The 22,333-nt window shown below is 34.2% G+C and overlaps 1 protein-coding gene across 1 annotated transcript in view; it reads right to left on the bottom strand.

Moving 5' to 3' along the window:
* The window catches only part of LOC127857286 (uncharacterized), a 95,190-nt gene that overhangs the window by 45,398 nt on the left and 27,459 nt on the right, over positions 1–22,333 (bottom strand). Inside the window, exons 3-6 of the mRNA XM_052393698.1 lie at positions 6,190–6,273; positions 5,342–5,514; positions 4,845–4,987; positions 50–193 (exon numbers count right to left, since the gene is read on the bottom strand). Coding sequence (XP_052249658.1) covers positions 50–193; positions 4,845–4,987; positions 5,342–5,514; positions 6,190–6,273 — 544 coding nt within the window. The remainder of the gene's footprint in view (positions 1–49; positions 194–4,844; positions 4,988–5,341; positions 5,515–6,189; positions 6,274–22,333) is intronic.

Consider the following 22,333-nt stretch of genomic DNA (forward strand, 5'->3'; position numbering starts at 1 on the left):
ATTTTTGGAGTGTGCGATTGTTAATTTTGAGCACTGCATAAAAACTTACTGAGTAATTTTTTCATCTCAGCAGCAAAGTCAGGTATGGTGGACCTGACAGGGGCATCAGTGTGCCCCTTGGTGCGGTGTTGCAGATCCAGGTGACGCTTAACCTCATCTGACAGGGCTCCCTCCAGCTCCACACCTGCATACTCTGTGGATGAGTTTAAACATATGAGACTCAATGCTCTGCAAAAAGGGGGTTAAATGCATATGCATAAAGTTTCATACCAGATTAGCTTGTACAGTCCGCACAGGCAAATCAGGGACGACACTTTCTGCCTAAACTGGATTTTCCTCAAACTGGATTTTCCTTTAAACAAAAATACAATAAAAGCTGAAAGTGTTGTCCCTGATTAGCCTGCAGACTGCACAGTTTAATCTGTGACAACACTTTGAGCTCATGCATTAAAGCCCCTTTTCACAGAGCAAGGCTCATATTTATTTAAGCTCTATTGAAAGCCCGGGGCTTTTTTAACGCTCTGGATTCTATTTCCTGGGTAAAAAAGATCTTGTAGTCTTTGGCTTAGATCTAAAGAAGGCTTCCATAGTGGGCATTGAACCATTGACCTCCCTGCAGTTGCTAGGCAGACACCATATCCACTACTCATTGGCCAACCTTATATTGAAAATCAGGGTCCTTATTCTTAAAACATTTAAAGAAAAACTTCAAGAAATTCCTAAAATTTATAAAATTCCTTAACTGTCTAGCTCTTTTGTGTTGAGGTGTATTTACATATAACTTTTTCACCAAAAAAGTATTGCTGAAATTGGTAATTTTTTAACATTATTTCATTAACTACAAAACTTTGGATTTCACATATATAGGACATGGTTTGTCATTTCATTCAATATTTTATAACAATGAGTTCAGGAAATATTTTAGTAAGCGAGCATTTGGCAAGCTTACTTATATATTTCCTGGACGAATTTAAAGCCACACACCTTGAAATGAAGTACATGTTTATCAATTCATATAGATGCAATTTGAAAGTTTGCAAAATTGTCATTAATTCTATAGCCTAGTTAGCAAGTAATTTATTATTTTTTTGCATTTTTAAACCGAAAGTAGGATTTCTATACTCATACATCCATTTCGACAAACGCGATTATTTTAAAGTTTGAAAGCGCAAAAAAGACGGATTTCTACCTTGTTACCACCAGATATATTCTAATTGAGATAGATAAAATTAAATCTATAGCCTAGTTAGCAAATTATTTATTATTTTTCAAACGGTACCGCTTTTGAAACCAACAGTAGGATTTCTAGACAAATACATCCATTTCAACAAACGCGATTGTTTTTAAGTTTTAAAGCGCAAAAGAGACGGATTTCTACCTTGTAAATACCAGATATATTCTAATTGGCATAGATAAAATGGCATATATTAAATTTACTATGCCATGTATTTCATTTCAAGGTGTGTGGCTTTAATAAATCATGTCATGATATGACAATAAGTGTCATTTTTTCATAACATGACGGTGCAATGTCATTCCAGCAAAATAATTAGGTAATCGAATTGGTCAGTCAAACAAAATATGGCCTATAAAAACACTCAAAAAGGCTATACTACACATGTTTCAAATGAAAATAATCATAATTACACAGAAAACAATGTGGAGCGATTGATAAAGAAACAAGAGATGTGTTCGTCAGAAACACAATGCCCCCTATTGCGCCGCTTTGAAAAAAAAAAACATTCATGATAATGCCGCTTTGAATTAATTTTTTTTACCTTTGACCTTGAAGGATGATCTTGACCTTGAAGGATGACCTTGACCTTGAACTTCCACCACTCAAAATGTGCAGCTTCATGAAAAAGCCGCTTTGATTTTTTTTTTTTTTTTTTTTTTTTTGACCTTGAAGGATGACCTTGACCTTGAACTTCCACCACTCAAAATGTGCAGCTTCATGAGATACACATGCATGCCAAATATCAAGTTGCTATCTTCAAAATTGAATAAGAGATGTGTTCGTCTGAAACACAATGCCCCCTATTGCGCAGCTTTGAATTTTTTTATTTATTTTACCTTTGACCTTGAAGTGTCCTTGACCTTGAACTTCCACCACTCAAAATGTGCAGCTTTATGAAAACGCCGCTTTGAATTATATTTTACCTTTGACCTTGAAGGATGACCTTGACCTTGAACTTCCACCACTCAAAATGTGCAGCTTTATGAGAACGCCGCTTTGAAATTATTATTTTTTTACCTTTGACCTTGAAGGATAACCTTTACCTTGAAGGATGACCTTGACCTTGAACTTCCACCACTCAAAATGTGCAGCTTCATGATAACGCCGCTTTGAAATTTAATTTTTTTTACCTTTGACCTTGACCTTGAAGTATGACCTTTACCTTGAACTTCCACCACTCAAAATGTGCAGCTTCATGAGAACGCCGCTTTGATTTTTTATTTTTTTTACCTTTGACCTTGAAGGATGACCTTGACCTTGAACTTCCACCACTCAAAATGTGCAGCTTCATGAAATACACATGCACGCCAAATATCAAGTTGCTATCTTCAATATTAAAAAAGTTATGGCCAATGTTATAGTTTTCGGACGGACAGATGCCATATTTTTGACATTTGACCTTGAAGGATGACCTTGACCTTCACCTTTCACCACTCAAAATGTTCAGCTCAATGGGATACACATGCATGCTAAATATCAAGTTGCTATCTTCAATATTGAAAAAGTTATGGCCAATGTTAATGTTTTCAGACGGACAGACGCCATAAATTTGACATTTGACCTTGACCTTTCACCACTCAAAATGTGCAGCTCCATGAAATACACATGCATGCCAAATATCAAGTTGCTATCTTCAATAGTGAACAAGATGTGTTTGTGAAACACAATGTCCCCCAATATGATGTTTGACCTTGTAGGATGACCTTGACATTGTGAAGGATGACCTTGACCTTGACCTTTCACCACTTAAAATGTGCAGCTCCATGAGATACACATGCATGCCAAATATCAAGTTGCTATCTTCAATATTGCAAAAGAATTCATAAAATAAGCGATTTGGGCCACATATATTTGATCTCTGACCTTGAAGGATGACCTTGACCTTGACCTTTCACCACTCAAAATGTGCAGCTCCATGACATGCACTTGCATGCCAAATATCAAGTTGCTATCTTCAATATTGCAAAAGTATTTATAAAATAAGCGATTAGGGCCACATTTATTTGACCTCTGACCTTGAAGGATGACCTTGACCTTGACCTTTCACCACTCAAAATGTGCAGCTCCACGAGATACACATGCATGCCAAATATCAAGTTGCTATCATCAATATTGCAAAAGTATTCATAAAATGAGCGATTTTGGCCACATATATTTGACCTCTGACCTTGAAGGATGAACTTGACCTTGACCTTTCACCATTCAAAATGTGCAGCTTCATGAGATACACATGCATGCCAAATATGAAGTTGCTATCTTCAATATAGCAAAAGTTATTGCAAAATGTTAAAGTTGGCGCAAACAGACAGACAGACCAACAGACCAACAGACAGGGCAAAAACAATATGTCCCCCACTATAGTAGTAGGGGACATAAAAAGTTATGGCCAATGTCAACGTTTTTTCGGACGGACAGACAGACTGACTGACATACTGACTGACTGACTGACATACTGACATACTGACACACTGACATACTGACGGACAGTTCAACTGCTATATGCCACCCTACCGGTGGCATAAAAAGTTATGGCCAATGTTAAAGTTTTCGGACGGACAGACGCCATATATTTGACATTTGACCTTGAAGGATGAGCTTGACCTTGACCTTTCACCACTCAAAATGTTCAGCTCCATGAGATACACATGCATGCCAAATATCAAGTTGCTATCTTCAATAGTGAAAAAGTAATGGCCAATGTTAAAGTTTTTTTCAGACGGACGGACAGACTGACATACACACATACTGACATACACACATACTGACATACTGACTGACGGACAGTTCAACTGCTATATGCCACCCTACCGGGGGCATAATAATTGTCTTAAGTGCAACTTAGTAAGATCAGCTATCAGGGCCCTTGCTACACTTTGGGGGATTGGGGCCGGGGCCCTTAAAGGGGGGAATTTTGCGTCGTTTTGGGAGAATAGGGGAATTTCAGATGATCTTTTCACCAACTATTCAACACTTAAAATTGCTATATTTTAATGTAATTTAAATAAATATACATTTAATAAAAGGTTAATAGCACAATACTAGCTGGCAACATAGGTATAAAAGTATTTAAAAAAAAAAAAATTTGGGGGGGGGGGTGGGGATTTTTAGCTGAAATAGGGGAAAAAAGTATACTTTTTTTATGGGGGAAGCTGCGGATATTCGGCGGTAAAAATTTCAAATTGAGGGCCATGGCTATGAAAATAAAAGTCTGGTTTCTTTTTACATCAAATACCGAGTCACATTCTCTTAACCCAAAGCTATCTGCAGATTTTAGTCATTCAGTTCATAACTGATTGTAAAACTGGCAGATATCTCGATATATGAATTGCTCAGAGTTGAAGTAGGGACTTTAGAAGTTGCTTTCACTCCTTTGCTGAAATCGTTTTAAACCTGGTTACTGTTATATTTCATTAATAATTATTCCTCTTTTTAGATCACACAATTTGTTCCAATTTGTTTACATATTGAAGCACAGTTTAGCAATTTCATGTGCTATTATGAAAACATCCACACTTTGAGAAGCCATTTTAACTCATTGAAAGCCAGTGTTACTTACTTCTGAAAAATCCCCAGTTAATATTGTTTTAAGAATACTTGACGTCATTACCTTCCATGAGCATTTTCAAGGCTTGTTCCGGGTGCTTGATCTTCCAGTTCATCGGATGCTTGGCAGAGATTTCATTTTCAGGGCGATCTTTCTTGAAGTAGGTGAACCCACCTCCGGTGCGAACTGGCCTGTCCTCGTGGTAGCTGCAACAAACAATTTCAATAAAGATACTGTTTCAGATTATCTTTAATTTTCAGCCAATTAATAAAAATCTGAAGTTGAAATGTTGTGTTAACTTGAGAATTGGTATGTACTGTTTTCTTTGTATCAAGGGGGATAAGCAATTGTTTTATTACATACAAAATATAAATAGCATCTTATCATTCCTTCGTATTTCAGTGTGTACTTTTTAATATGAAACAAAAAACACATAACGCAAATGTACAGTATATTCACAGTAAAGTAAGTAACCTTAAATTATCATTAAGAACTTATGGAAAAAACATTATTAACATGTGGCTGTAATTCATGTGGCTAAATTTAAAACAGGTACATACTGCAACTGTGGATTCTTCTGACATCCATAGCACAGTCCCATACGCATACAGCCAGTGCAGAGGCCTGGGAAGTTATAGATGGCGTTCCTCTTTTCAGTTTGCGTAAGAATGCGTTTGTGAAGGAGCAACGTTCCAACGATCTGGAAGTACGTCTTTGGTCCCACCAGTAACTCCTGTAAAGATGCAAACTTACATATATTATAGCTACTTTGACAAGTAACTTCCTTTCACCTGTTTTCCCCAAGAACACGTGGTTATTTTGCTGTTTCCTGCTACAGATTATTTAGTAACTTCTTTTTTCACAATCTACAACAGCATTCACTATTGTCCGCCTCTGATATATCAAGATTACTTGTATAGAGAATATAAGAGTTATATATGTGTAAATATTTTTTGGGCCATCTGCAAATTTCACCAGCAATTATAAGGCTAACAGGCTCCCTTTAAGTAATGGATATGGTGTCTGCCTAGCGACCGAAAGGTCACAGGTTCGATCCCCACTGATAGAGCGTTCTTAAGATCTCCCCCAAATACACCAAGTATTGGTTCAAGTCCCAGGAAACAGATTCAAGAGTGTTTCAAGTCTGAGGCTTTCGAGCTAAAATAAATAGGTTCAAACTAAAATGGGCTCCCACTAATATATATTCTTCAGCTTACCACTAACCTAACATTCTTGAGGCAGCTGGCTAGATGAATGTCAGACAGTCTGTAAACATTTCAGAAATTAAGTCTTGCTGGTGAAAAATATATGTTTGCTACGGTTGTACAATTATTTGGGCTAGTCGCTTAATACAAAACAAGCATTGGGGAGAGTGCAAATGTACACACACATTTTTGTACTAGCATACCTGGCGCAAGAACGACAAGGACGGAGCATATGGTAGATACTGAAGACTCTCTCGCACAAACCCCACATCTTCCACATCGAATTCCTGAAATATTTCAAACAAATTGACCTGTTTAAAATAAGTATGGACTGTCAATTTGATATAGAAACAAGTGATTTTTATCTAGGTATATTGATCAATGGAATCAAACGGGATTTGCACAGGGGTGTATTGGGTTTGTTGGGATACAATCACGACTCTTCAAGGCTAACCAAAGGCCTGGCAGCTGAGTTACATCATCACCAGGTTTCAGTTTGATAATAAGTACCAAAGGTTTAATGCATGATTAATAGAAAAAATACAGTTTAAATTATATGTCTTTATATGAATGTATATATCGTCTACTGAATGTAATAACTAGGGTAACTGACATTTTGTGAATTGTTCAGGAAAGCATATTTTCAGACATTTTCAAAAATACAGTAAGAGCACTTACGTTATTTTTTGCGCTCAGAATATTTCAATGTTGAAAATTATGGTAACTGCTACTTTCTTAATTTTTTATTGTTTTAAAAAAGACGTATCAATTTGGAGTTTTGTTTCGTTTTTCAAGTGTTATTATAATACTAGTCAGAAAATTTGAATACTGAAACATGTTTATTATTTTAATAGAACATTTTTTTGCTTCTCCTGAAAATTTAACAAAATGTCAGTTAACGCTACTTTTTGCATTCAGAAAATGACATGTGTTTGTTATGTCAATTTCAAAAATTTGATAAAAACATTATTTTAACCAAAGAGGTTGACTTAATATTTTAACAGTTGATGTATGTCACCTTAATTAAAACACAAAAATGGAAAAAAGTTAAAATTTATAAAAATGTCAGTTACATGACTTATTACATTCAGTAGGCGATATGTAAGCCATAAAAAAACGTCTCTCTTTTCTCTTTATTGATAAAGAAGTTTCATGCCTCACATGATCTTGTGGCCTCTTTCCCATGCACAGGGCTTTATTTCCTTCTTTAGCAAGGGCCTTTAAATGGCCTTTCCCGAAAAGAAAGGCCTCTTGGACCGCAAAGAGAATTTCTTTCAAGTAATGCAATTTTCCTCAAATTTCAAGCTTACTTTTTGAAATGTTTTCCTCTTTCTAAATTGTGTCTATAATTTTGTACACTAAATGGAAGGCCAGGCCTTTCTCCAAATCAAAATAAAAAAAACCTGAATGCTCAAAACAGGCTCCAGCTTTACTTATAAAGCCACATTTACTGTCAGAATAGTCACCTACAATTTCACTTGTCCCGACCAAAACTTTTCTGTCCTGATTTGATTGTAATTGTATTATTATGCTACACTTTTTGTTGTTCAAAATCGAGTCCAGTATTTGGCCCCATTTTGAATGGAAAAAAAAAATATTTTTCCTAAATGGGACCTAAAAATTCCCCAAATTGATTCTTTCTTTTTTTCTTAACATTTTGTTTATTTCCCATTCAGCTTTATATGCTCAACCTTGTAAATAAAAGGCAATTTTGGGTGGGCGTGGTCTATGTGGGCGAGGGCATCCCAGGGTTGGTAATGGGGCCATGCATCCTTGAGATTGACTGTATTGTCATAAGAGATGTTCAGTATCAATTTGAAGTAAATTGGTGTAGAAATAAAGAAGTTATAGTGAAAGGCAATTTTAGGTGGGCGTGGTCTATGTGGGCAGGGGCGCCCCAGGGTTAGTAATGGGGCCATGCATACTTGAGATTTACCGTATTGTCATAAGTGATGTTCAGTATCAATTTGAAGTAAATTGGTGTAGAAATAAAGAAGTTATAGTGAAAGGCAATTTTAGGTGGGCGTGGACTATGTGGGCGGAGGCGCCCCAGGGTTAGTAATGGGGCCATGCATACTTGAGATTGACCGTATTGTCATAAGTGATGTTCAGTATCAATTTGAAGTAAATTGGTGTAGAAATGAAGAAGTTATAGTAAAAGGCAATTTTGGGTGGGCGTGGTCTATGTGGGTGGGGGCGCCCCAGGGTTGGTAATGGGGCCCATGCATAGTTGAGATTGACTGTATTGTCATCAGAGATGTTCAGTATCAATTTGAAGTAAATCGGTGTAGAAATGAAGAAGTTATAGTAAAAGGCAATTTTGGGTGGGCGTGGTCTATGTGGGAAGGGGACGGGGTGCCCCAGGGTTGGTAATGGGGCCATGCATAGTTGAGATTGACCGTATTGTCATAAGAGATGTACAGTGTCAATTTGAAGTAAATCGGTGTAGAAATGAAGAAGTTATAGTAAAAGGCAATTTTGGGTGGGCTTGGTCTATGTGGGCGGGGGCACCCCAGGGTTGGTAATGGGGCCTTGCATAGTTGAGATTGACCGTATTGTCATAAGAGTTGTTCAGTATCAATTTGAAGTAAATCATTGTAGAAATGAAGAAGTTTATGTAAAATAACATAAAACAAGAGATTGCCAAGCAATATGGTCCCCTACCGGTGAAACTCCACCATTGTCAGTAAAAAAAATTTTACATTTGCTGCCATAGCAACCACAATTTTTGACGTAGGAACTGAATGAATTGACGTGCATAATCTCCATATTGCCATCTGTCCATGTTTCAAGTTTCATGAAAAAATATGAAGAACTTTTTAAGTTATCGCAGGATCCAGAATATCCAGAATAGCTACCATGTGTGTAAGTTTCAAGGTTCTAGAGCTTATAGTGTAGGAGATAGTGGCCAGGACGGATGGACGGACAGACAGACAGACGGTGGAGATAACCACAATATCCCCATGCTTTTCAAAAAGCAAGGGGATAAAAACACTCATTCTCAATTTTGAAGCATTTTTAAGCAAAACAACAACAACACTTATTTCCCAATTTTAGTAAAAACACCACAATTTTCCTAATTGACATCTCGCCTGTGCGATGATCTCTCCACCCACTTAGTCACGTGGCAATTTTTAGTGGTTACAAAACTTAGACAAGCTAACAGCAAAGTGTCTCCTCTGCCTATAGATTGCCTATAGATTACGCGGTATTTCGGATGATTTGTATGGGCTTTTTTCATTTTCTTTAACACTGGTAAGTTTTTTTTTGTCATATATTTATTATGCAAATGCAAAAAATATTCGTTTATAAAGAACATTTGATATGAATAACGGGTATTTTGGTACTTAAAACACGCTCTAAAACCCCTGCGCGATTATCAAGCGCTAACCTGTTACTATCTGTAATCTAATGTAGTGGTAATAGTAATAAATTAACACCTCTACTCTGGTATTTACAAAAATACAAACAAAATATTTGTATTACATGTATTTGACACAAATAGCCCTTTTTACTGGGATTTTGCTGAAGTTTTACACGCTTTCTGATACCCAGTGGGTACCGAAATCCCCCATGTTATAAAGTATAAAAGTGACAAATAGTGATATTTATAATATTAAACATTGCTTATGGACGTTATGGAACATATATCCACCATTTTGATTGAAAGTGCAGAGCATCAAAACCATGGCATTTATCAATATATTTTATTAATAAAAAGTGACATAAAATAGTTCTCACTTGTTTTTGATATAAAAAGTGATTTATAATGGTTAAATTACGCAAATACCAATATTCCATATTAGTCATATACAAGTGAATGATATAATTCATACTTAATATTGCTTCAGTCTTTTCGAAATACCGTCGGTCCTCGGATTTTTCCGATAATAATTTGCAAAATCCGGAAATGATTCTTTTATTGCCAGACCTGGTTTCCAGTAATAAAATTATGGCAAAATTTGGAATTCAATAAGCTATTTTTAGAAAAGTTTCAATGATCAAGTTAGAATTTACTGAATTGTTAATGAATACTCAAATGATGTAAAAATGCTTTTTTATTGGTTGCTTTTTTTACATCTAAAGTATCAGATTTTTTCCGCGTAGTCTAAGCGAAATACACTCTATGTCATCACTATATGAGTACATTCCGCAAAGGGAATCAAGACATGTGCGTTTTAGCTCCCGTTTTATTAGATTATTTTGTACGTAAGCAGGGCACAAAACAAACGTCATTGTGAAATTATTGCGAACTGTCAACATCACCACAGGAGTTACAATACAGTAACGTAACATAAATTAAAAAATGAACACAAAAATAAGTATTTAATTGAATTTTTAACTTGCTCACAATGTAATAAATAAAGTGAAGCTTTCAGGCGTACATTATTTGGTTAAGAAGAATTAAATTTAATTATTTGTCAGTGACATTTATGAATATTGGTATTAAATAGTTTCTTTCTTTAATAATATTAAAATATTGTTAACAAATATCATTTTTGTCTTTAATGATCATTTTTATTTTTTGGGCCGGCAATGATAAGTCTGGGCTGGCAAAGGCTGCATGATTATAGGACCTCCTGGCAGGCAACACATTTTTATTTTAGGAAAGACTGTTGCTTATATGACATTTTCAGTTTCTGAAAAAAAAAAAATTTCTTTAAGGGGAAATTTGGTAATTCTACACACTGAAGCTTCCACTTGCAATTGTCAAGACCACATTTCTGAGTTGGAAATGGTATAAATTAAATTCCTCTAACTTATCTCTCTGGATATATTTGATGTCCTATTATTTCGAAAAAAATAAACTAATCTCGTTGAATAAATGAGAAATAGGCATTCAGCTTGTCTTGAAAATGGCGGACAGGTCATTAGCAAGTGGAGTGCCCAATTAATCGATCGCTGATTGGCCGATCAATATTTAGATAAGAATCTTATGACAGTTGGCAAGATGTCAATTCAAAGGGACCCGGCCCCATTCCCAAAATGGTGAAAAAAACACTGCTAAATAAGTTTTCAATAATTTTACAACATATAATATGGCAATAAATTTAAAGAAATTGTATTCTATAAAAGTTAAGTGTTGGAGAAGTATTCTAAGCTTTATCATAAATGTCAACATGATGTTTTGGATGGAAAATCAAGCCCAAATACTAGAATGTTTCAGTGATTGTGTTGCCAGTTTACTAGACAAAAAGGGCCTTAGCTTTTATCACTTGTCCTGTCTCTCAATTAGATCATTTTTTTACATGTCCGCTGCCTAGACAAACATTTTCCTTGTCCAAGACAAACTACTGTTAATTTCAAACCGTTCAAAATGGTAGCCCTATCTGTATCATGCCTGTAAACGCCATTGTGTTTACAGTCATGTGCTGCTTCTCAGCTTACCTACGTGCTTATGGGCGTTTAATAATGGGAAGACCTATTGTCATTTTCTATCAATGTGTGCATGAAATGCTTATAATTAACATTTGCAAGTCACTTTGTTAGACGCCACCCTGAACATACACTCTCTATGTGCAATATTCAAATCAGTTTTAAAATGCTTGCCCACCAGATAAAAGAGTAGAAAAAAGGTTTTCATCTCTAATGATAGTATACAGAGCTCCAGATAAGGGCCGTACAGCTGTAAATACGGCTTTTTCATGAAGGTTTATGCATTTATTTTTATAAACTGGACGTACAATTACGACTTTAATATCCCTTTTACGCATTTACAAAAAAAATCTGGCCGTACCAATACGTCCACATCAGCGCGGCTTGATTAGTTGGTCTCTAACCTTACGGCGCTTTTCGTTAATTTAAATTACCGAAAAGTTGTAGACTGGATTGGGTATTATTGTCTATTCTGTCGCGTGATTTCCGGTAACTCGTAAACCCGTCAAAAACAATATGTCTGCGCGCGGGTAAGGCCGGCTAAACCGAAAGCGGTTTAAAAGACACTTTGTTGTCATAAAATGGCTACATACGGTCGTCTCACCATCCTTACATTCAATCCTGTAAACCCAGAAAAAGACATTGTCGACCCGATATTAATCCATTTGATTTCATCGAAGACTATGCCAACTTTGACAGTTAACTGCAAAAGCAATGATTCCTTTGAGATGAGACAGTGACATTAGTGTTCATTTACTTAGCCAGTTATACACCCCAGAATACCCTAGTACCCCACTACCCACTGTTTTTTTTGGATATGGCAGTACAGGTACTAATTAATTTTCAGCGTTACTCCTTTTCTTTCTGTCAGTGGCAGTACCGTTACTTATTATGCCCCCTTCGAAGAAGAGAGGGTATATTGCTTTGCTCATGTCGGTCTGTCGGTCGGTCTGTCGGTCGGTCGGTCTGTCGGTCAGTCCACCAGGTGGTTGTCAGACGATAACTCAAGAACACTTGGGCCTAGGATCATGAAACTTCATAGGTACATTGATCATGATTCGCAGATGACCCTATTGATTTTGAGGTCACTAGGTCAAAGGTCACTGTGACCAGATATAGTAAAATGGTTTTTGAATGATTACTCAAGAACGCATAAGCCTAGGATCATGAAACTTCATGGGTAGATTGATCATGACTTGCAGATGACCCCTATTGATTTTGAGGTCACTAGGTCAAAGGTCAAGGTCACGGTGACCCGAAATAGTAAAATGGTTTCTGGATGATAACTCAAGAACGCATACGCCTAGGATCATGAAACTTCATGGGTAGATTGATCATGACTCGCAGATGACCCCTATTGATTTTGAGGTCACTAGGTCAAAGGTCAAGGTCACGGTGACCCGAAACAGTAAAATGGTTTTCGGATGATAACTCAAGAACGCATACGCCTAGGATCATGAAACTTCATAGGTAGATTGATCATGACTTGCAGATGACCCCTATTGATTTTGAGGTCACAAGGTCAAAGGTCAAGGTCACGGTGACCCGAAATAGTAAAATGATTTTCGGATGATAACTCAAGAACGCTTTTGCCTAGGATCATGACACTTCATAGGTACATTGATCGTGACCAGCAGATGACCCCTATTGATTTTGAGGTCACTAGGTCAAAGGTCAAGGTCACAGTGACAAAAATCGTATTCACACAATGGCTGCCACTACAAAGGACAGCCCATATGGGGGGCATGCATGTTTTACAAACAGCCCTTGTTTCACAAATCCTTATCTGGAGCTCTGGTATACATTTTTATTAGCAATTTTTAAGTAGTAACTACATGACAAGGCATGTACACACATTTTATAGCACATGCATGTACATGTTTAAAACACAATGTCATCTGGCGTGTTTAAAGTTCATACAATGTTAATGTTATCATGTCAACAAATATTTTTTTAAACAAAATAAATTATGCTTGTTTAGAAATAATTTGATTCTTCTACAGTTATTGTATATCATGCATGCCCCTCTTGGCATCTGATTAAGACAGTGACGTCACATCTTTATTAATTAAATAGAACTACACTACAGTGTCAATGCTAATTTAAATATTTGCAGTTAAGGCCTTCTCTTTCGAATGCACACTTTGGAAGGTCGCGTGATTAAGTTGTAAAATGACATAAACATTACAAACTTTATATAAAGTTAAGAAGCATTATATTTGTGCCAGTCTTGGCCAAACATTGCCGGACCGACGGACATGTCCCAGTGTTTTTTTTATGGCAATTTCGGGGCCGATTTCGGCCCCATTCCCCTAAAAAAAAGAGTATATATTTTTCCCCCATTTTGTAGAAAAAATCCCCTCCAAAAGTAAAAAAAAAAACCAAAAAATATATTTATTTTTTTTTTTAAATAACTGTCTTATGATAAATATACATGGCTAAACATTTATGGTTGTCCTATTGCCCCTGGCAAGTAAAAGTTGGGTCTGGGCAAGTTATTTTATAATCTAGTTGTCCGCCCGGAAAATTGCAAAAAAGAACAAAGAGCATTTAATTTAGACTTTAATTGCTGTAATCATTTTGTTAAATGTTCAAAAATAAAAAGATTTTTGGGGTGTATCATTTTGGTTTATCAAACAATATGAGGTTTTACAGTTGATGTGATATTTCATGTTTGGGCAAGTGGCTTTACGTTCAGTGCAAGTAGATTTAGGAAGTACTGGCCCGGTAGGGCAAGTTGGTTTTTCGGTTAATGTTGAGCCCTGATATATTTCAAATTTATTTCATAAACAACTAATCAAGTATATAACTATAATTAATATGATTTTGAATTATTATAAAGAGTTATATTAAGTTAGTTTTTCCCAACTCAATTAATTTAACATGAATTGCATTTTTTTTTCCCAAAATGGCCAGGGAAAGGCCTGATCTAGGTATATTGTGTCAATATTCGTTGATAAAAACATTCCAATTTGGTCCATTTTATTGATAAAAAATGCTCACATTTTCCATTTTATCAATTTTAAAAATCCCAATTAGACTCAAAATGGCAAGGAAAACTAAGACTGTGCATGAAGGCTGAACTGTCTGAAACTAATGTTGAAAAAATCATTGGTATATATTTAAGAAATAGGACAAAGACATTCAGCTGTGAATATTACATTCATGCATTCATGTGTATTCATATAATAAATATCATTACATATAAAAGAGTAAATTTTTAATTTTCCCCTTTTCCTAAAAAACAACACGTTTTTCCCCTTTGGACGGGCCCCGCCACCATTCCCCTATAGGTGAAAAAAAACACTGTGTCCTGTAAAATTGTGTAAGGTCCGGCCTGTCTGTCAAATTGACAAGACTGATTGTCCGGTAAAAAAAAAAAAAAGAATTCATAGGCTTGTATAGGTTTGTTTATGGCTCTGAAAGTTTTCTGAGGTGCAAAAATAGCAATAGCGTCTTTATACTCGTGCTTTTCCGTACCAACGCTCTTTCTGCTGACGGAATTTTCCGAGGGCACCTGATTGGTCCATTTACGTGCATCTTACGAAAGCGGGTCAGGACGGTCCAATCCATGACGGCCTAGTCGCTTAACAAGACAATCATTAATCTGATTATTACAATTTAAATGATGCAGTTATCAATTTGTGTGGTTTTTATAGCAATAGTAATGTATAATAATGATCATTGTCATTCAAACCGTTGTTATCTTGGCTATCAATATCCATGCGTGAAACAGGCCGGTTGTCATTTATCGAGGCTGTTGTCGGTTTAGGCTGTATTGACCAGACTCATACCTGACATGCGCGCTAAGCAAAGCTTAGTTAAACAAGTATCAGCTACTTTTGTTTTGGAAATTGTTCTTAAGATATTACAAAGAAGCGATTCCTGTTTATATTCACTGTTAACATGTGTTCAGCATTTAAAAAAAAAATGTTTTAACTAAACAAGACTAGTACCATGTATGGCGTGTATTATTATTTAACGTCAGATACAAATGTGTGACCTTGAAATTAATAGCTATTCAATAATTTTTTCATTTTATATCATAAACACATTGAGCCCAGCAATGAAACCAAGTTATTTTACTATTATATTCTGTAGCCAGTAGGTCCTATAAAAAAAGAGGAGGTACTGTATTTTTTCCCATTTTACAGGACCTACTGTCCAGTAAATATTTGCCTAGTCTGGATTTGACTGTTGTGCTACCTAATAAATGGGACTTCCTCACAATTGTTCCCTATTTATACCACCTTTTTCCAAAATTCCCTTTACATTAAAAACTTAAATATATTAAATCAAAGCTCTATAGGTATGGATGCAACAATAGAAAAGTCAAACGGATTTAATTAACAATAAGTTAATACATGTAATAATCACACTGACACAGTGCTGCATACCAGGGCTCAATATTTACGGTTGTCCGGATATGGCCCCTGGCAAGTAAAAGTTGGGTCTGGGCAAGTTATTTTATAATCTTGTTGTCCGCCTGGGCAAGTGCAAAAAATAACAAAGAAAAACATGTTTTTCTGTGGTTAAATAGTACAAATAATCACGTACGATTTGCCTAATGCACGAATTTACCTTGGCAATGGTTGTTTGCAGAAGTCGGAACTAACTACGCATGGTGCGCATGCATTTCCAAACTTTTTTTTAGAAACCAAAAGACGTAAATGGCTTTTGGATTCCAAACATAGGCTTTTAAATGCTATTGTGTTCATCTTTTTTATTACTATTCAGTTACAGATAACACTGTTCGTGTTTTCAGTCACGAAGAAAACTACTTAAATTATATAACTATATAAAAACAACAACAAATAGCTTGGGTATATATATTTCATATTTTGAGAAATACATTTTCAACAATCTTTTGCTTTACGTCAATTGACATTTTTGTTATGGTTCATGTGTTGTTACCAGTACTGTTAGCAGACAAGAAATGTCTAGTTTATTTAGCTTCAGCTTTACAAGTAGTCAATATAAATTGCCGCCTTAGAATCTTTTGATGATTTTTGCTTTGGCAGACTCTTGATTTATTCTGAACGCGAATTATTTCAGCTAGCTTTACAAGCAACTGTAAGTTGGCAAAATCTTTAATGGCTGTAATCATTTGTTAAATGTGCAAAAATAAAAAGGTTTTGTGGTGTATCATTTTGATCTCTATAAAAAAAAATATCAGTTTTACAGTTAAAGTGATATTTCATGTTTGGGCAAGTGGCTTTATGCTCAGAGCAAGTAGATTTTCTAAGTACTATCATATGATTCCCTTATTTCGAGCATAACCTAATTTTGATCACTTTGTTTACATTGAAAACGCGGGTCTCCTGATGACATCACACGCATGCGCTCCGAGTATTTTGTTTTACTAATATTACTATGCTTGAAAATAATTACAGACACGACTAAAACAAGGAAAACACCAGTTTAATTGTATTTAAAAAATCTTACTTGAACTGAAATAATCCAAATGTATGCCTTTTCATGTATGCATTTTTTTGTTACTCTTCATTAAAATTGCACATTTATATATATAAATTGCAGACCATCGGCTAGTGTAAACACAACAATTTCATGTATTTGATTTATTTTAATAAAAATTCTTTTATTTTTTTCACAATTCCCAGAAAATGTTGGGTGGCAGACGTTTCTCCCCCAAGACGTTTCCTCCCCAGACGTTTCCTCCCCAGACGTTTCACCCCCAAAATGGGGGTGAAACGTCTGCATAATATGTAAATGTATATTAGCAACAGTTATTTGTAATAAAGTGAAAATAAAGTATTAGTATTTTAATTGAGTGCATTTTATGTGTAAAAAAATGATGTTAGTTGAGTCCTGACTAATTGAAATATTAATTAATGATTTTATATGGTTGTTTAAGGAAGCCTCTAACAAATTTAACAATTAAATAGATCTAATTATACTTGATTTTATAAGTGCCTTAAATTGTTCTTGCATTAATTAAGCTCATTGAAAAATTGAGTAAAATCAAAGCTTTGATGTTCTTTGATGGTCATTTTAAATGGAAAAGTATGTTACAAATTAAAATAATTATAATTATTGTATTAATCAATTGGGTAAAAGCACACCTTTGATGTTCTTTGATGGTCATTGATGGTCATTGTAAGTGGAATGGTATGCTACAAATTAAACAATTATGACTATTGTATAAATCAATTGAGTAAACAAACACCTTTTTTTTGATGATCATTTTAAGTGGAATGGTATGTTACAAAGTAAAGAATTACTATTATTGAATTAATGAATTCATGTTGCTACAAACAAATCTATAATTTAAGTTTAATAAGATATTTTCCATTACTTGTTCATTAACAGTGATTGAATTTTTTTCATTTAAAGTGCATTTTTGCACGGCATGGACACAGTTTCATTTTACGAGGATTTTTTTTTTAATTAATAAAAAATCCAGTTTTGAAGTAAAATCAATTTAAATAATGCTATTATAATCAGAAAATTTGAATACGGAAAAATGTTAATTATTTTAATAAAACATCTTTGTGCTTCTCGTGAAAATTTAACAAAATGTCACTTACCCTACTTTTTACATTCAGAAAATGACATGCGTTTGTTATGTCAATTTCGAAAATTGGATAAAAACATTATTTTTACCAAAAAGGTTGACTTAATATTTTATCAGTTGATGTATGTCACCTTAAAAAACACAAAATTGGAAAAAAGTAAAAATGTATAAAAATGTCAGTTACATGACTTATTACATTCAGTAGGCGATATGTTTTAATTATAATTTGTAAAACTAGATAAATACAACATATAAAACTGCATATTATGCACTTTTGATATAACACAATTTATTCCCAAATTGATGTCTTATTCCCAATTCACATAATGCAGTGTTATAATGAAAATAAGCCATAAGTTATGATTTTTAAGAATGAATAATAACTATAACATATTTTTATTTTGAGTAAATAAAGTTGTTATATGACATTAAAATTATAATTTATTACAGCCAGTATTGAATTGTAGTTCTCAAAAATAATTTTGATAAATAACTATCAGTGTGTCATAGATCTTTATTAATTTAATTTGAAGCCAAAAAAATGTGACAGCATTTTCATCATTTGGCTAATATTAAATAACAACCACACCTACCATTATACAAGATATTAGGCACTTAGGGTGCAACAAACAAGCATTGATTAGATTAGCAAGTGTAGTACAACAGATAACAGCTAGATTATGGGTGCAATATACAGGCCCTTTAATCAGCATTGATGAGATTAGGTGACAGGGGGGATAAGATGAGATTAGCACATTATTATGCAAAAAATAACGTTTTAAATAGTTTATCACTGTATTAAATATTATTAATGAATAGATTTGATTTGACTTAATTGATAGTTTTATATATGGAACAGAACAGAACAGATAGTTTATTCATATAACTTGAACATTTACAGTTCATCGTTACATATACAAAAGTGACAATATAATAAGCAATAAGCACATGCATAGTAATGCGAAAGTGACCAAACTAGTACATTAAAAGGTGTTATATATAATATACAATTAGTTTGTTTAACAGTATACAATTTATGAAATATTTTATTATTCGTACATAGCGATTTATATATAATGGGTATCGCCCTAGTTCCCCGTATACAGCTGAATTAGCGGTACTCATTTTTACACCCAGTATTCGTTTCAAAAATCTTCTGTGAACTCTTCGCAATTAAAGAAATCCGACAACGTCCCCATATGTCTTACACATAATTTCACTTCATCATACATAGACCGAATAATTTTTAACAATCTACCGTTTATTTCGCTCTTAATAAGCTTGTACCATAGTCCGTTTCAATATATTGAATCATAACATTTCATAAGGTCGATATAGCAACAGTATAGTTTCTTTTTAGAACTAAATGTTTATCTATAAAAGCCTTTAGTAGGAAAATAGCATCCACAGTGCTATAATTGGTTTTGAATCCAAACTATGGTAGTCATAGACGCATCTGTTGTATTTCACAGTGACATCCAATCATTTTATTATATACATACATATAAATGCAAGAAAAAATATAATTGTTGACAATTATATAGTTTATTTATTTATCATATTTAACTGTTACAAGGAAAACAGTTTTGAAATTTATATAAATGTGATTTAACCATTTAATCAATTCACCAATTGACCCTATTTAATTGGATTAATTGGATTAAAATCAACAAACAACTACAGTTCCTCAACACTTATGATTTACATGCATTCCATTCACAGTTAAACCAAACAAATAATCAAACAAGCTGCTTCATAAATAAAGTTAATTGAAAACTTCATAAACAAAATAATTATTTTGATAATAAATCAAGAATAAACTTCAACCAAACAATCATACATTTATTGGGGGGGGGGGGGGGGGGGGGGGAAACGTCTGCACTTAAACCAAAGTGGGGGAGAAACGTCTGGGGAGGAAACGTCTTGGGGAAGAAATGTCTAGGGGAGGAAACGTCTTGGGGGTGAAACGTCCGGAAACCGAAAATGTTGCATGGAACAATCTGCGAACACACATCGCGAAAATAGGTTACATGACAATATACACACGTTCAGTGGGTAAGCCCTGTTCTGATTGGATGATAATTTTATCAAATCTTTTAGTAGTTACATGTCAGGGCTTAACACTAACTTTTTTTTCAACTAGCCCAATCGGGCTAGTAAATGCAGAACCTACAAGCCCTGACCAATCTTTCATGTGCCCTGACCCAATTATTATCAAAACCTTTATATTTATCATTCAACTTGTATTTTCTTGTGCTTGGAGATGCGCAATTATGATTCAATCATTCTTATTTGCTTGCCTTACTAATGCTAATAAATTCAATATTCATCTTCTTAAGACATCTATTTGTAATCTTCACGCCATTTCGGGAGAAATTTCCTTGTTTTTTTTTCCCTCATACTTTCTATTACTTTCCTCCTTCCCTTTTCTTTTCTTATCCGAGGAACCCCCATCCCCACCGTAAAGCCAAACTTAAACAACGACATGAATGTTAAAACCTTTTTTACATAGATTGCCGCGGTTGTCGTCTCATGACAAATGGTAAGTGAATCTTAGGTGTCGCAAAATAACGTGTTACGATAGTCGTAACAATAGACCAATTCATTGTTATTATTTTGATTCCGAATTTTCGCGCATGCGCGATGCGCTGGTAGGCAAAAGCACTGGGTACAGTTACGATAAACATTATGTCGTATAGATAACGGCACGTGTTTAGTCAATATATCGTAAACATTAACAACAACATCATAACACCTAAATACTATTAAAGATATTGCATTTTTAATGTCAATATTGTTTAATTAATACAAAGACCTATAGATTACAAATCTATAGGTCTTTGATTAATACATGTATTCTTATCTATAAAAAAAAATATATACTCGTTAGTCATTAACATCAAGGTAAAGGTGGTCTGAAGACTAAACACCGACAATTTCATAAAACAAAGCTATGCATTAGCCGTTTATTTCTTGCAGAAGGACATCAAAAATTACAAAAAACAATAATGCATCACTTTATATAATTATAATTATCAATTATATGAGTATGAAAGTGTGATAAAAAAAATATGAGTGAAAGAAAAGGGGTGCATTAAATCTGACATACCGGTACAACAAATCCCTATTAAAAGCGAAGTGCATGACAGTATTTAAATGTTATGATCATTTTCTTTTAAATTGGATGATTTGTTTTTAAGGTGAATAACACTATAGATGAATCGTAACATACAACTGAAAAACACAACTTCACATGATGCAAATTAACCTGTGAATTCATGTATATTGAAATTTCTTTACTTGTGTATATGAGTGACAAATATCTTACATTTTATAATATATATCTATATTGCTTTTTATTTTTCGTAAATATTATTTACCCCGGTAGTCATACGTAATTTCTTGTTTTCATGATGTCGTTTGTGCATGGCCGTAACATTCAATCTTCAAACGGAATGACGTAGTTTTAATTAATCGGTACCTGCTAAATACGTTTAATGATTATACGTACATTTACCAATTATTAAATACGTTTTGTTATAAATTAACGGTAATCGGGCTAGTATCTTCCCAGCGTACATTTTCTGTTAATATATACTGGACAAATTACTTTATTTTTTTTTACGATATGTAGCATATCTAATTGAACAGTTGAACTTTGGCGGTATATTACTCAACCCCAAATAACTGCTCAATACTACTAGAAAGAGAAGACATGGTGGTATCATCAATTGTGTTTAATGACCAGACTTTCATATACCACCTGTGTCAGGGACCTAATGTTTGTATAGGTCCCTGCTGTAGTTTATGACACTTTGCTGTTAGTTAAGTAGGGACAATATCTGATCAAAACGAGATAATCGGCTTGTGCCGAACAAAGGGGGCAATTAAACACCGAAATACAAAGGCTAACACGATTTTAAGATTGATGCAAACAATCAAATCAAACCAATTAAATTAAATTAATTTATTTAATGTGTCAAAGTGTTAGTTTTCCTAGACAGACAGACAAGACTTTTTTTTTAGTAATTTCCTTTTTTATTTCCATCGTCAACATAATATATTTTGTATAAAACATATTATGTTTAAAAATACACAAAAGTAGTATATATGTTGTCTTTTTTCCCGATATTAGTTATGGTACATAGCATCTATAAAGACTATGGATGGTGTGAAAAATACGTTTAAAACAGTTTCAATTTCGATATATATTTTATTATATTATATATATAATATATATATACAAGGGAAAAAGTGTATATATGTTGCTTTAAGGTAGGTGAAACTTTGTCACAAAGTATATTTACATTTTTTTTAGGGTAGGTGTACCCATTGAGCATAAAAAGCGCACAACGAATATAAAATATATGTAATTTATTTTGTGTAGTCGCGATTAATTCCTCTTGTTAAATTATATTATTAAAAGGACACAAGAA

Source organism: Dreissena polymorpha, chromosome 14 (assembly GCF_020536995.1).
Source record: "Dreissena polymorpha isolate Duluth1 chromosome 14, UMN_Dpol_1.0, whole genome shotgun sequence".
Classification (NCBI taxonomy): domain Eukaryota; kingdom Metazoa; phylum Mollusca; class Bivalvia; order Myida; family Dreissenidae; genus Dreissena; species Dreissena polymorpha.